General features: G+C 32.6%; 1 protein-coding gene across 1 annotated transcript in view; it reads left to right on the top strand.

Moving 5' to 3' along the window:
- The first annotated feature begins 372 nt into the window (after nt 1-372).
- LOC136980732 (uncharacterized protein PF3D7_1120600-like) overlaps nt 373-16,488 on the top strand; it is a 109,322-nt gene continuing 93,206 nt past the window's right edge. The window contains exons 1-3 of the mRNA XM_067276930.1: nt 373-658; nt 10,754-10,824; nt 16,263-16,353. Of these exons, the coding sequence (XP_067133031.1) occupies nt 580-658; nt 10,754-10,824; nt 16,263-16,353 (241 nt within the window). The 5' untranslated portion in view covers nt 373-579. The remainder of the gene's footprint in view (nt 659-10,753; nt 10,825-16,262; nt 16,354-16,488) is intronic.

Raw genomic sequence — 16,488 nt, 5'->3', positions numbered from 1 at the left:
TAAATAATTTAAATCAAATTCTTTTTAATATTAAATCGAGATTGAAATTGTTAAATATTTTCCCTACTTCATTTTTGTCGCCTTCTTAAATTTTTAATCGAGCTAAAAACAAAAAGCCACTTAATATTAAATTATATTTATTTAATTATTCTAAATTAATTAATTATAAATAACAATATTTTCTTAGTTTTAATAAGTAAAGATTAATCGATGGAAAGAAATTTCCTTAAAGTTTACAATTAATAACCCTATTAGAGGGAAATTACTTTATTGGCGCTACTTTGAGGTAAATATCCGTGACGTGCACGCGTTTCTACGACGAATTTGCGTTAAGTTTTGTGTAATTCATAACGTATTAATAAGTAAAATTATTAATACGTAAAGTGTTGGTATATTAACATGTTAAAAAAGTTGCTAGTTGGATTATATAATTAATTTAGAATTAGAACATTTCGGTGTACAGTGTGTTGTTTTTAATGGCGGCCAACGTGAGTTTGGGTTCTCGTCTCCAAGAATAAACAACGAGGGACGTCCAAAAACTTGATATTTTAAACGTAAGCACGTGTAAATGACTTTCAAATGAAAGAAAATAAAAAGAGAAGTTTTTGCAACGGCGAAAATGTCGAAGAATCGAACTTCGAAAACATTCGTGGAGAACGTGAGTGATTGGCCCTATTTTTCTCCATTTTATATCGTTTTAAAGATGCTATTCATTTCGGGTGTAAAAAACTTAACTTAAAAATAATCGGTTTCATTTTAATAGTGCGGTTTGATTGGCCAGTTTATTTTTACAGGAAGTTCATTTTCATTTAAATGAAATCCTAGATACATGTGACTGTGGGAGAGTGAAGTCTCTGTATAATAAAACGCTAGCTTTGTCTATTGTAATATGAAGCACTGTTTCAAAGAAACAATAGTGAGGAATCAATTAATTGGCTAAACTTTTACCTTACTATATTTTTAAGCCATAAGGTAATGTTTCTCAAATTTTGATTTATTTATGACTCTCCAGCAACCCAAAGATTTGCCAAATCACTTAATTTCTTCCTTTTGCTTTCAAAAAAGTATTTACATGAAAGTGTAATGAGTAATTAACCCGGGAGGGGTCGCATGACCCATTCTGACCCGCACCCCCTATTTCATGATCGACTGAATCGTTAATAATTAAGTTTTACCGATGTGGGCAAGATTCTAGGTCCAAATGAGGAGGTTGGGACTTTAACAGAGCTGTAGAGCATATTAATAGGAACAAAAAAAGTCTAATAAACTATGGGTGTATGGGCAAGGCCAGTTGATCGCTTCGCTAGTAAGGCTGTCCGCTGTAAGGAAAATTGCCGTATTCACACTGTTTTCATTTTTCGCCGCTAGTTAACGGTGAGACTTGCGTTCAGTGAATTGGTCGTTTTGTACTTTTGTGTGCAGGTATAGCTATTTTATGAAATTGTGATAATTATATATAGTTATACTTGTATATTGTTATATTTATTCGTGAGTTATACACAGTTGACGGGACTTTCTCTTCAACAGCAGCTTGGTATATAGATAAAAATACATTCATTGTGTAGCTCTCTATCTGACAACACTCAGCACAGTTGATGTTGTAAAGTACTTGCTGAATACCGTCAAATTCAGATATGTTTTGACGAGAGATTTAACAGTGATCCAATTGAGTCATTCTTTAGCTGCATTCGTCAGTTTAATGGAGGAAATGACAAATTAGATGCACGATCAGCATCTCTTACAACGCAAATGATTTTAAAAGTTGGTATCTTACAGGCTGCACAGAATGGAAATGCACCATGCTCTTCTTCCTCCTCAAAGTTGTTACCTGTTATGACAGAAACCAATTATAATGTTGAAGATAAAGTCTGTAAATTGCATGATTCTTCACTGTCTATTTTGCAAAAATTGCAATCTGTTACACAAGACTGCAGTGTTCCCTGTACAATTGAAAATGCTTCTCTGGCAGTTATCAGTGGTTACTTAATTAGAGTTCTTGAAGAGAAGGTTGCATGCTATGAGTGCCTTGAAATCCTCAACCATCCTGCAAGTAATGGAGCTCTTTTTGGCTTAATATCAAACCAAGATAGAGGACAGCTTCGTTATCCGAGACCAGCGTTGGTGGGAGTGATTAGAATTCTTACAGATTTTTTTGATGATGTAATGACATACACAAATCCTTGTCAGGCTAGTTTGAAAGTTAAGCTGATAAAGGTCATTTTGCCATACTTGAAAAACTGCCCTGTACTGTGGTGTAAGGCTAACACTGATGGTGCACATTCAAATCACAATAATCGCATGTGCAATATTATAGCAACAAAGTTTGTTAGCCCTTTACTAACCAATTGGACTGGACAATTAAGTCAAACTGTGGAAAAAGTTCTCAGACTGTATCATAAGCCCACTTCTAGAAAAATATTAAAAGTCTAATGTAATTAAATGTAAATATTAAGTCTAATTCATATTGTAAATTTCTGATGAGGAGGAAGCTAAGTACATTTCTGTTTTCTGCAGTTTGTAAAATTCATTCAAAAACAGTGTACACTTTATTCAATAAATTAATTTTTTTTATGTAATAAACTTCTGCTTTTTCTATAAAGAATTTTATTTATATTAGAGATGTAAACTGAAGCAATGTTACTTTTACCATAGCTATACTTTTAATTTCAACTTTAAAACAATATATGTTGCTTTTGTTCACAATTCTACGTACTTCTCCAATATTAATTATAATAAATTCTTACCTTCAATATCACCATATTTCCGCGAAAATTTTTCGAAACTTTTTTACTAATCTAAAAAAATGTGCTTATTTTTGCGAAAAAATAAGCAAATTTTTTCGAAAGGTTATATCGATATTTATTCTTAGACTCTTCATTAACAAAAGTAATAATTTTATAACAGATTTAATACACAGAATTTTAATAAATTATCATATATGGTCCGAAAATGTGCAATTTTTTATAGTAGACACTATAGGTAATCTAGTTTTGCTAAGTTTGCGTACTTTTCGAGTAAAAAAAAATATTTAAATTAACGATTAACTACTGGTATCTTTAAGAATCGAAAAGAGATCATTAAATAGTATTAGTGTGAAAAAGTTTGTATTTTCCATGCCAATAATACTCGATTATTATTTCTTCCTGAAAACGTCTTATAAAAATAAAGGTGTGAAAAATACTGTATTATTATTTTGCTTCTTTCGAAGAATTCCCATGCTTTTTTTCACGAACTAGGGAACGTCGTTTGCAGCAGCTCATTTCTTGATTGTCAAAAGTTTTCATCCTGCATTAATGAGAAAAATACTTAACGCAACGACGTCTCCAAACTCCTCTATACTGAAACGCTGACGATGGATGGTCACCGATCGTCAGTGCCACAAGCGGAGAAAATATCAACTAGCGTCTATACGCTCAGTACAATAGACAGAGAGAATTGGTGGACGGCCTTACTAGCGAAGCGATCAACTGGCCTTGGTATGGGCGACCCTTCGCGAGATATAGCCCTCGAAAGATGTGCCTACGTCGGTTCCGGCCTCGCTATCGCGATCGGGAGTCGCGTCGCTTGCCGTTAAAATTGCCTTTAGAAGATGTTTTCCCCCTTTTTTTACTTCGTTCAAGAACTACCGTGAATCGATCACTAGTTTAGCACATGGCGGCGTGTGGTGACGCCCGTACGAGAGGTCAGTCGGGCCACCATGTTCGCTGCCATAAGTAACGTTTATTTTTCGTCTCCGGTCCAAAAATAGGGTACCGTTGAACTCTTCTCGGTCCCCTAAGTTCAAATATATAATCAAAGTCCTGAAATTCCATAGGGAGTAATCTATAGTACACCCAATAGGGCTTGCTGCCTGTTAAATGCGCGATAGGCTTAGCAGAGAAAGCGGCGTCAGTTCCAACGTCGATAGTCATTTTGGGAGGCCTATATCTCGCGAAGGGTCGCCCGTACACCCATAATTTATTAGACTTTTTTTGTTCCTATTAATATGCTCTAACGCCCTGTTAAGGTCCCGACCCCCTCATAAACATCTAGAATTGTGCCCCGATGGGACTCACAATAGCTTCCTAAATTTATTGTTATTATCGGAACATATCGCTGTTACTCAGTTTTTCAGAACACGTTAAGAGATAATTGCTCTTTGGGGTCATGGTGACCTGCAGCAACCCTTGACTTCTGCGTAAATTTGTATTATTAATGTAATGTAAATAAAATAAATATAATTTTTTAAAATCATTAAGTGACATACCTTTTCTATGATAAAAATAACTTCTATCATCACTAATTGTTTCATGTTTTTTTAAATAGTTAAAATTTTTCAGATACTTATAAAAATTTTCCCCAAAATTTAATATGTAAATTCGAATGTTAATAAATAATTAACTAAGGCTTACAAAGTAAACATATATATTTATTAAATTACTAAACAGAATGAAAAATAATATTTAAAAGAAAAAAGTGAAAAAAGTTGAACTGTTAAGAAAAAATTAATATCTAAAATGCGGGTCGAGGTGACCCGCAGCGACCTCTATAGGTTGTTGACCTTTGCGACCTCACCCGGGTTAAAAAGTTTTTCAATTTATTTATTTTTGGTACTGATACAGATGCAGTATAGCATTGCTTTCTCTCTCAATGTTTTTTTTTAAACAGACACACATGATAGTCATTTGCAAAACAGAATTATTTAGTGCTGACCTATATAAAAAACACTATAAACAAGAAACATGATAGGACTACCTACAGACTTTGCACTGTTTGGGTCATCGTTGTTTAAGCTTGTTTCTGTTGTGGAGTATGGTGTTGGATGGAAGACACATACAAAATGTATTGTCTGCAAACTGCAGTTTGGTAAACATTGCATTACTTATATTCTAGTAATACTATAACACTCAATAACAACACTTGATTTAAGATTTGACGATGACAATTTGTTTTTCAACATTAACTTTGCAAAAAACAGAATGAATAAAATAGTAAATAATGGAATTATTTTAAAATTTAGATTAAATGCTTATAATCTTAAATAAATAATTATAAATTTTGGTTAAGGTTACCTTAGGTAGCCAAGATGGTGGCTCGTCTCTAATTCCAGCAAGGAAACAGTGAGATGCACGTTCTAACTTGACTTAACCTTGATTTTATATCAAGAAAACAATGAAGTCTAATTTATAAAAATAATAAATTAATTTTTGTCAGTTACATTTTGATAAAATGTATATCTTTTTAGAAATCATGCACTGTTTTTTATTATTGTATTTCTTATTTATAAAAATATTTCCAAGTTTAAAGGTGATATATTTACTTTGTATGAATTTTAAATACTACAGTACAGCTTTGATTATCTGAATCACTTGGGGACTGGGTTTGGAAAATTGAATTTTCGGATAACTGATTATGTACAAAAAAATGCGTTATTAATATAGTATATTAGTATATCTCATGTAATTAGTATAGTAGTATATCCCAATAATACTATATTAATATATCCCATGTTAAAATTTTTCTCCGTTGTGTCACTTCGTGTTGAATTTTTGTCGATGTTAAGCCTACGAAAATTTTTATAATAATAATTGTGGCTATTGTATCATTAAAAATTATTTCTTTATTTTGTACAAACAAAATAATATATTGAAAAATAAAAAAAAAAACAAAAAAAATTATACTTTAGAAGTTAATCTAGTATCAAAAATGTTCGATTCAACACGACACGTCTCAACACAGTCCAACTGGAATGCTTTTGGTTAACTGATGTTTCTATTGATTGGTGTTCGGATAATTGATGCTCTACTGTATAGAAAGTTTTGGAAAAGAATAAATACTACAGTTCAAGTTAGAAGAAGAAATTTGTAGCAAAAGAATTCTGCATGCATAAATAATCAATTTGTCTTGAGAAAAGGTTAAACACCTTGTAAGGATACTGGAAAATATACAAATGACTTGCTAAAACCTTTGACTATCCAGTAAAAATATTTAATTGAACTAACTAACCTGGGGACCTATTCTGAGTTGTATCGTTGAGCTAACAAATACGATAAAAACCAGTTTCTATCGGAACCAAGTGATTCGCGTTTAATCAACTGTTAAAAATGCTATTCCGAGCCACAAGTTTCATTTTTGGTTCTGATAGCCAAGTGCAATAACTAAGCTTTTGTTATCAGTCACTCTCGAGCTGCCATTAGGAATGTAATGAAAGTAAAAAGAACATGGCCACTTTAGGTGTAAAGATGATATTACTTCACCAGCAATTGGAGAGAGAGGAAATTAGGGCCTCGAGTTTGAAGGGAGCTCAAAACTTTCTACAAAAAATTGAATTTTGATATAAATTTTGTTTTTTTTTTTACAAATTAACAAACTATACTACTTTTATTTTTTGTAGTATTTAATTACATTAATAACCAATATTGTTTATGTTACATTTCTAGTGATTTCTTCTTTTTACTGCAAAATTTATTTGGTTTTTATCTGTAACTTTTCTTAGCTTTTAGTAGCTTCTAGCAATCAAAAAATGACAAATGAAAGTTTTTGTGTTTCCTTCTATAAATTGTACCTTATTTTATAATATGTTGCAAATACTTTTTAACAACAAAACATTATTAAAATTAATATGGTTATGTTAATTCTTTTTTTTATATGATTGACTTCTAGAATTGTAAAGGGTTGGTAAAGGGCCTCACATAGAGTTCGGCTTTGGACTTCGAAATGCCTAAATCTGACCCCAGCTAGAACCAAAGTATTTTAACTAATATTTTGAACTGACAAGTTGTAGTTCGTTGGGTGTGTTGTCCCTTCTTTGATGACAATTTAACACAAAACTATTTGACTAGCGCTGGTAATGACAATACTAAAACCATGTGCTTCGCTTAGAAAACGGCGGGTTGCAGTCACGTGACAAAAATACAATGTAAAACGTAAAAAAACAATGTACAACGTAAAAAACTACTAATCTGTGATTGGTTAAAATGTAACAGCTATCGATAGCATGGAACCCAGATGCATCTCGGCTGCAGTGGTGTAGTGTGGGTGTCAGCCACCCGGGGCGGAGGAAAATTTCGCCACCCCCACTACGCTACGCCACTGCTCGGCTGATTACCCATAGCAAAACCCACTTAACGTGGAGCACAGAATAACGATTTGTCTAAGGTTCATTAACTCTCTTTCGGTAAGGGGACTTAACGAATGTCCTGTGTATTGCTCTTGTTGAGTTATCGGAAGAGCTCAAAATAGGTCCCCTGATGAAGATTGAATACTAAGGTTGAAAATGTTTGTTAGTTAGTTAGTTCAATTAAATATTTTTACTGGATAGTCAAAGGTTTTAGTGAGTCATTTGTAATCAATTTGTCCCAATATCTTTTTAACTTTCATTTTACAGGGTGACAATAATTAACCCATACAAAGTTTGTAGCAATGCTGCACCTGAACTTTTTTACTGTCACTAATTTACATACTATTGTTTAATTCTCCATGATTTCCTGCCCGTGTAGATGTACTTTTGATGTAATAAGGGTTAGTTCTTTATTTTTTTAATGGTGTCGAACAAATGTTGTGCAATTTTGGAGCTATTCTGGCAAGGAAAGCATCAATGTGAAATTGTTCGTCTGCTCGGTGTTCCAAAAATGACAGTCTTAGATGCAGTTCGGCGATTCAAGGAGCTTGGCCACAATGGTGACCGTCCCGGACGTGGAAGAAAGCGCACTGTCAACACGTCTAGGAATCGCAAGATCATCACAAAGCGAGTTGACTGACATGTGAAGGTCTCCATGAGAAAAATTGCTTGTGAGATCAGAATCAATCACGAATCGGTGCGGTTAATGGCGAAAAAGGAACTCGTACTCAAGCCCTACAAGTTCCAAAAGGTTCAGCTCCTCACCAATGAAAACAAGTGCATGAGACTCCAAAGATCCCGTTAACTCAAGCGTCGGGCTGCAGGTCGACAATGGGAGTGCATTCTCTTCAGAGACAAGAAGATTTTCCACGTACAACCATCAAAACGACAGGAACTGGTCCGTGGGGGCTCCCGGACGCTCAGCCGTCATCGAACATCACAAAATCCAATGTCAGTCATGGTTTGGGGCGGAATTTGTGCAAGCAGCAAGACACCCCTTGTTTTCATCGATCAAGGGGCCAAAATCAATCAAGATGTATACCACCTTGACATTCTCGAGGCTGTGGTACTTCTGTGGGCTCAGCAGCATTTTGGCAGTGCGAAATGGACGTTTCAGCAGGACTCGGCGCCGACACACAGGGCGAAGAAGACTCAGGAGTGTGCAAGGCTCATTTTTCCGATTTCATCTCGTCTGCGGAATGGCCACCGTACTCGCCAAATCTGAACCCAATGGACTACAGTGGGTGGTCCATTTTGGAGGCCAGGGCCTGTTCTAAGCGCCATGAAAGTTTGGAGTCGCTGAAGCAATCCTTGCGCTGGGAGTGAGACAAACTGTCTCCAGAAGAGCGCGGCCCATCGCTGAGAATTTCAAAACGTGTTTGGGGCTCTGCATCAAAGCAAAAGGAGGCCACTTTGAAACTGGCTGAATATCTGATTAATACGTAAAGTATTGTCACTGTTATATGCTGTTGTTTTGCTAATTTTCATTTCTTTAATAAATTTGTGATACAAAAAACTTGTACGGGTTAATTATTGTCACCCTGTATATTTTTGACTTCTCATTTTTCACAAGTTTGTTAATAGTGAGTTTGCTGATTGGTTTTTTCCATTATAGTCTAATGAACATCATAGATAATGTTTGAGCAATAACTCACTATACTTATAATGTCATATTTTGAAAATGAGATTGTTTGACTATTCCTTATTGCCTTGAGATGATCATATTTCATAAATTTTCATATTCAATTGAGAATATGTTCTTTGACAATATTGATTATAAAATTTGAATCTAAAAATACAAATATATATTATTTTCCAGCTTATCAATTTAATAACGATCAACCAATGCCGAATTATCGGGCTAGCAAATGGCTATAGTAATATTAATAATTTAAGATAATTTGGTTATTAATATTAATAAATATTACTATATAAATATTAATATTAAATTATTAACATTACTATTTGCTAGCCCAATAATTCGGCATTGGTTGATCGTTATCTATAGCGGGCTAGTAGTTGTTTATTTTTATATCAATTTAATTATCAAACTTAATGTAGTTTGTGTTTTGTAGTTTTGCTAATTCTGTATTTTTTCAATAAAATAATCACCTCTAAGCCTTTGGATTTCTGGTACTGTTTGAAGTGTAATTGAACTAATGTTTTCAATTCTTAATCCAGAATCTGCTTCAGGTTCTTATCATTCCGATTGTGGAATTCCGAGAATTTTGAACGTTTCAAATACAAATTTCTTGAGTCAATTAAATGCATTGATAGTACAGATTTGAATGATAGTACCCTCATAACTGTATTTTAATGCTATGGCTGATAATTGAGGGAATAACATGGCGATGGTCTTCAGACATATCGCCATGCTTGAGATATTGCTTAGCTTTCTTTGAAGTTTATACAGTTTCCCAATTTACTTGCCTTGTTAATTGGGTAAATGATATACTTTTTCATAAGTATATCATCTTACCATGTGAGAACCTGGGTTTGGAAACAGTTTTAAAGGTTAAAGAGATTTATAAAATTTAGTAGAAAATTAGATTTATTTTACAAAAGGAAAGAAAGACCAAATCTTATCTAGTTTCAACATTTCTCTTTTGTTTCCTGTGATTCAGAGGAGGTTGAACTTTCTGCTAGGCTGAAAGTTAGTTATAAAATGGCTGCATCAACAATAGACCTGATTGGTCTTCATATTTTCTATAAAAGGTGGAAGTCTCCTTCCATCAGGGCTCTGTCACCAAACTTTAGTCATATGTTAGACTACTAGCCATCTTAGTCCTCCCTTCTCCATCATAAGAAGGAATAAGAAGAAAGGTTCTCCTTGGTAAATATATAAATTATTGTAAGCCCTCTCCCCAAAGAAAGGGATCATTTAGTTAGATAAGTAGCTTTGCCATTTTGTACATTTAGTTAATCCAAAGTATTTTGCCAATATATCTAGAGTCACTATATTTGAGTCTTGTTAGCTTATTATAATATTTGTATGCATTTGTATATAAAATCTATGTATCTAATAAATAGTTCAGTAATTGGATTCGTCTTGCTTCCATTCTCCAAATCAACACTACCCTCCCCATTTTGAACGTGTATATAAAGATAGATTAAATTGTGAGTTAAGACGGATTACTTCTTAACTGGTGACTGGAGGCGAAGATTTTATGATTTTCCAGTCTTTTTACCTAATACAATTATAGCCATCCACCGACAAAGTGAGCAGGCCTAATCATACTGATTCACAGATAAGTGATTAGAGTTAATTGACCCCATTTCCTCCCTGCAGATTTTCACGTATAGTTTCCATAACTCATTTTCACTATCTGAAGTATCCTCATAAACATTATTAAACAATTTGTGAATTGTTCTGTTTTTCAGCATTAGGAAATTGAATTTCCTTCTTAGTTAACATGTTACATCAAGTGATGTTAATGCTTTGCTAAATATTACTTTGTTTTAAACAAACAATTACTCTGATTTGATACTGTTACAACCTTATTTTATAATAGGAGACTTCTTAGGCTTATGTTATGATTGTGTATAAGGTTAGAATGAAGAATTTTATTAATGAAAATACCAATAATGTCATAAATTTGTGATGTAATGTTCTAGACATTAATATTTAATTTTTTCTTTTAATTCTTAAATTAGAATCTTGTGAGAAATGTGGAAGTACAAGTAAAGGAAGTTCTCTTAAATCTAAACAGTGCCAAGGATGTAGGGTAAGTAGTTTCTTCAATATATCTATTTGTAAAAATACAAAAAAAAAGAATATAAAAATAATATAGTAATCAGTTATTAACAATACCTTCTAACGTGATTACCGGTATTAATGAACACTCTCAATGAACCTTTATGTCCAATGACATTTAAAATTCACGAAACAAATGTTTTTGGCCTCACTTGAGGTCTGCTTCAGCTTAAATTGAGAAGGAATTCCAAATGTAGAATGCCTGGTATCAAACAATTTCAAATGTTAAATTTTAAAATAAAATTGGAATATGGTTATTAACTGTATTTAACTGTTGCAAAAGCGTGCCATCTATGTATAAATTCGTAGGATGTCCCATGTATATGTGTATTAACAATGGGACTGGTATAAACATAAATAATACACACTTGTGGAGTGTCAGCGACTTCTTGTTCCTCACATATGCAGCGCCAGGCATATTATAATGTATTGCTGTCCTTAAAGTTGATACATTACCCGCCAGGCCAGCCTTGTATATTTCAAGGGCCTCAAGGACCCTGATGTGATCCAGTGAAAGGCTCTTTTTATCAGCCTGGCATTGGACAGGTCCACGTGAACTTCTGGGTCGGTGACATAGGTAGACAGGGCAGTGGTGTATCATGCATGGTCTATATCATATTTGCACTCACGGACTCTCTGTTGAATGGAATGTTTGGTGGAGCTGATGTACCCCAAGTCTCATCTAAACCTGTAGTTCCTCACTGGGAACACCTATACACACCAGGAGCCCTGATATCATCAGATTTGTCTTTTGCATTGTGCAATAATGTATATATAGAGGGGGGGCCTTTTGTAGGCCAGTTTGGTGCCTGTTTTGCCTCAGTTTCTTTATACAAGGCATGAAGTTGTTGGTTGTCAATTATTTTACTTTTTTTTTTATAAAAGACAAAATAAATATTTTTGGAAGTTTTCTTCAAAATCTTTTTAGTTAGATTTTCATTTTCTACCTAAGAAAACAGAAAAATTTGTAAAGCTAGTAATTAGGAATTCAGGAAATTATTGGTCAGTGGAACTTTACTACATTTAATAAATGATAATCCCAGGTCAGAAAGATATCTGAGAGAGAATTTAAAAAAAAAAAACAATTTATTTATAAAAATCGTGTATTTATTTTTGTCTGTTTAAACTTTAGTAACCATCAAAATACTCTGTTTGATGTATTGCACTTACCAAGATGTTTTTTCCCACTATTCAAAACAGTTTTTGAATTCATCAGTTTTGATGCCTTTGTAGTGCTTTTGCCATTTTTTGTTTCACCTCTTCCACATCAGAAAATCTTTTCTGTCTGAGAACTTTTTCATCTAAGGAAAGAAAAACAAATTGCATGGGATAAAATCAGGTGAATGGGAAGGGTTAAGCATGATGGTCATACTGTTTTTGACCAAAACTGCTGAACATTTAGTATAGTTTGGGCAGAAATACATGGTAGAAAACAGTCACCTGTTTGCCATAACTTCATTTCTTCTGCAAATGTTAATGCAACCTTCTCAAAACTTCCAGATAAAATCTCTGATTAATCATTTGACCTGGAGGAACAAATTCTGAATGCACAATACCTCACATCAAAGAAACAGATTGGAAAAACACTGAAAATGTCTCAAAAGAAGTTCACTATTATAAAACAGCCTCTCACAAAAATGCCATTTGGTAAACTGGTACAGATGAGTTCATTGAACACTCACTTAGCCTGCTATCTAGAAGAGAATTCTGGTTTTTTGGGTCTATTGTAGTTCTAACACTGAAACCAAAGAAATTGAATCTGTTAAGCTGTCAATGTAAACACCATACTATTATATCAAGCTTTTTTTAAATTTAAGAAAATACATTTTATTCTAATTTTTAAAACAATTTTTTAATGATCATTCTCGTAACTGCTTCATATTAACAAAAGTACAAAGAAACAAATCCAAAATATTATGACATATTATTGATCTTTAAAAATAATCAAAAACCCAAGTCTTCATAGGCATTCACAATGGCCCAGTCTGGAAAGTGTTAATTATCCCTTGGGATTCATTGTTAAATCAGGCTTTTTGTGTTTACAGGTAAGAAAACCATTTCCACTCTTGTAACAAAGATATCAGATGACCTAGCACATTATCAAGATTAGCATTACTTTACTTTTAAAAAGTACATTCTGAGAGTGGCAATAACATTCAGCTTTAGGAATGAAGTGATAATGAAATTATTTTTCAAAAACTGAAGCAGTTAACCAAACTTTAAGATTAAACTTCAAAATTACTAAGATAACATATTTTGATTTATTTTTATCAAAACCTTTTAACTGCAGCCATGAAAGAAAACAGTAATCCAACAGAGACCTGGAATTCTTTTAATAGGCAGGAGATTCATGAGTTGAACTTAGCAAAAAAAAAAACCAGGAAATACAGATATACCTCGGATTACATCATTTCGAGTTAAGTCGTTCTCGATTATATGTTGTTTGTCAAAAAGAAATATATGGAAAAATAAAAATCAAGTTTAAGTCATTTTATTTGACTTTATGTCTGTCCACCACAAATATTGAAGTCATAATATCTAATATCACTAGAAAAGCATTAGAAGCACATAAAATCATGTACAATAAATAAGAATAAAAGTATATAAAATCATATTAAAATACATACATTTACAGTAAATGTTAATACTGTACATTGTAAATCCTAGAGAACAAAATATGAAAATATCTGTGACTATGTGTTATTGTCTTATTTAGTGGTCTCTGTTGGTAAATTTAACATAAATAAGTTTATTTTCTACTATCGCAAAATAATTTTAATAACTATTTTGTTATTTAACCTTAAAAAGTCATTTTATTTTATAATGTCTCAGAGCAAACCACATTCACAAATAAAGTGTGCGATGTACTGTAAACATTGCCAAATTGTAAACATGTACATTTACAAGTATGTACATACGTGTATTTGTAAATTTAGATTACTTTTTTTCTTGTACTATATTGATAACTAAAATTTATGTTTATAAGCTTAAAATAATTCTTATTAACCACATATTATTAAAAATGCATTTATAAATAAAATACAGAACTGGGAGTGGTAATTTGACCCCAAAGCAAAAAATTTAAGCTTGTGTAAAAAATATGGAGCTACAGTGAAACACATGTACAGTACATTCTGACAGCTCAAGGACAACTAACTTGAAGGTATCTTGAGTTTCCACCAATGGCACTGGCTGACAGACTAGTAGAAGCCAGTCGAAAGTTTTACCGGGGTCGCAGTATCCCCACCTAACAGGTTAAGGGTTAACCCTACAGTAGAGCATCAATTATCCGAAACAATTTGGGACTAGGATTGTTCAAATAACTGATCATGTATGAAAAAATATATTAACCTATCCAATGTTGAAACTTTTCTCCATTATGTGTTGCTTTGCATTGAATTTTTGTCAATGTTAAGCCTAACAAAAATTTTTTAAAATAATAATCATGGTCATTGTATCGTTAAAAATTATTTCTTTATTTCGCACAAACAAAATAAATATATTGAAAAATATAAAAACGAAAAATATATATATTTTGGAAGTTAATCTAGTATCAAAAACATTCCGATCAACAAAATAGGTATGTTCGTAAAATCGAACAAGTTAAACAAGAATGACGTCATCGTTATTCTTATTTCATTAGACTTTTTGACCAATTTGTTTATAACTAAAGACTGTTTCTAAAATCGAAGATATGAATGTTGCTAGAGCAGCCTTATCTGAAATATTTTTCTTAGATTGCTTCGGGGGAGGCCCGCCGTAAGCGGGCGTACAAGGTGTGCACCGCATGCGGGCGGCACGTTCAGGGGGCAGCAAATTGGTATTGCTGGCAAGCTCAGCGTAAGTAGTTGTAGTTAAACAGGGGCGGCATAATCGGTATTGCACACAGGCGCTCAAACAGCTAGCGGCGCTGCTGGCTTTGGGTGGACAGTTATTTCTATCATATCACTTTTTAATTCGCAATTTAAACACTCAAGTAGATTTAGAAACATCAATATTATCAGGCACCATTTTCTTAATGAAGTAAACTAACTGTTTCCTTCATGAACTTTGTTAGAGTTTCGTTTGAAACGTCATCACCACAGAAAATGTGCACTGAGCAAGACTACTACATTTTGACTGATTCATTACTAATGCGTTTTAATTGATTTGACTTTACGAATGTACCCATAGAACAACAATGAGTTATTTTATCTCGTTGCCCTCTCATGGTCACTCCAGTGCTGCCAGCTAAAATACGCACACCAATAAAAATAATATTGGAGTAGTAGCCCAAGACATATCCAAATATTTCAGAGCCACAGTACTGTCGGAAATTTGAATTTGCTGACTGGAATGCTTTCAGTTAACCGATGTTTCAGTTGATTGGTATTTGGATAATCGATGCTCTACTGTATTAGCTTTCTTTCAGTGTGGACTCTCTTTTCTCACTTATATTCATTGTCATGACTACTTTAAGCCCTGTCACTTAGAAATTAGAATTAATTATAATGAATGATACTGAATAACACATTTGATCACAGTGCTTAACAGTACTTCACAGGTTCTGTCATGTAAAAATTGTTCAGTCTACTGAACAAAGATCAAAGCAAAGGAAAAATGTCTCCCCTAAAAAATCTCCAATCTGGAAACACTGGGTGGTATTGCATGAAAACTGCTTTTGGTTCTGAATGTCACTTTCCACTTTCCTGTCCAAACTTGTCGATGACATCACTAGGTATGTAGTGCATGATTCTCATCACACAGGGAACGACATTTTTTTTTTTTTTTTTGAAGTGTTCCTTGTGATTAAATTTTATGCTGAATTTTGAAATGAGTGGATTATGTTTTATTTCCAATTGGTGATTCTGGTACTATGCAGCATGACCTCTGGGTATTGTATTACATATCTTTGCTTTTCTTAAATTATTTCTGTAACATTTAAAATGTATTTAATTTATGAAAAATATTTACAGTCATGTCTTTAATCTATGCCATTTGCTTAAACTTTAATTAATTATTTATGGATATTTAAAGATGTTTTTTATATATCACATAAGGATGATTTTTAAATTTTTTTTAATTGTCATAGAATATTACAAATTCATTTAAATATTTTAAGTTAATGAATTGACATTTGTGCGGAATGTTTTTGTGTATCAAACACACTTTGCTGATATTATTTATGAATCACATATTAATAAATTACACAACACACATTATAGTATCAATTTAATATAAAATTTAAAGTAAAAAATTTAATTAAAAAATCCAATCTTTTACAATTCCTTTATTAATAAAATTTTTCATTTTTGATTGTTTACATTTTAATTATTTATATAATTGCATGAAGTTATTGCTAATTTACTTATATAGTTATATTCAGATTTCATTTGTAATATAATTTTTGTTTTTTTCTTTTCTCAACAGACAAAATCTGGTTCTTCAAAGAAAATATGTAGAATTAAAAGACCTGTTAAAATTAAAAGAAACACCAATCAAAATGATTTGTCTGCTAATAGTAAGTAAATTTTATTTGGAATATTTTTATATCCTAATAGATTAAAACTTAAAACTTGATTTTTATAGTTTAATAAATTTGCAAAAATAATTTTTAATTGATAATTAGTTTTTTAAAATTAAATTTACTATAAAA

The sequence above is a fragment of the Centruroides vittatus genome, unplaced genomic scaffold (assembly GCF_030686945.1).
Source record: "Centruroides vittatus isolate TY-2023 unplaced genomic scaffold, ASM3068694v2 contig_717, whole genome shotgun sequence".
NCBI lineage: Eukaryota > Metazoa > Arthropoda > Arachnida > Scorpiones > Buthidae > Centruroides > Centruroides vittatus.
The sequence above is the reverse complement of the archived record's forward strand: the minus strand, read 5'-3'. Positions and strand labels throughout refer to the sequence as shown.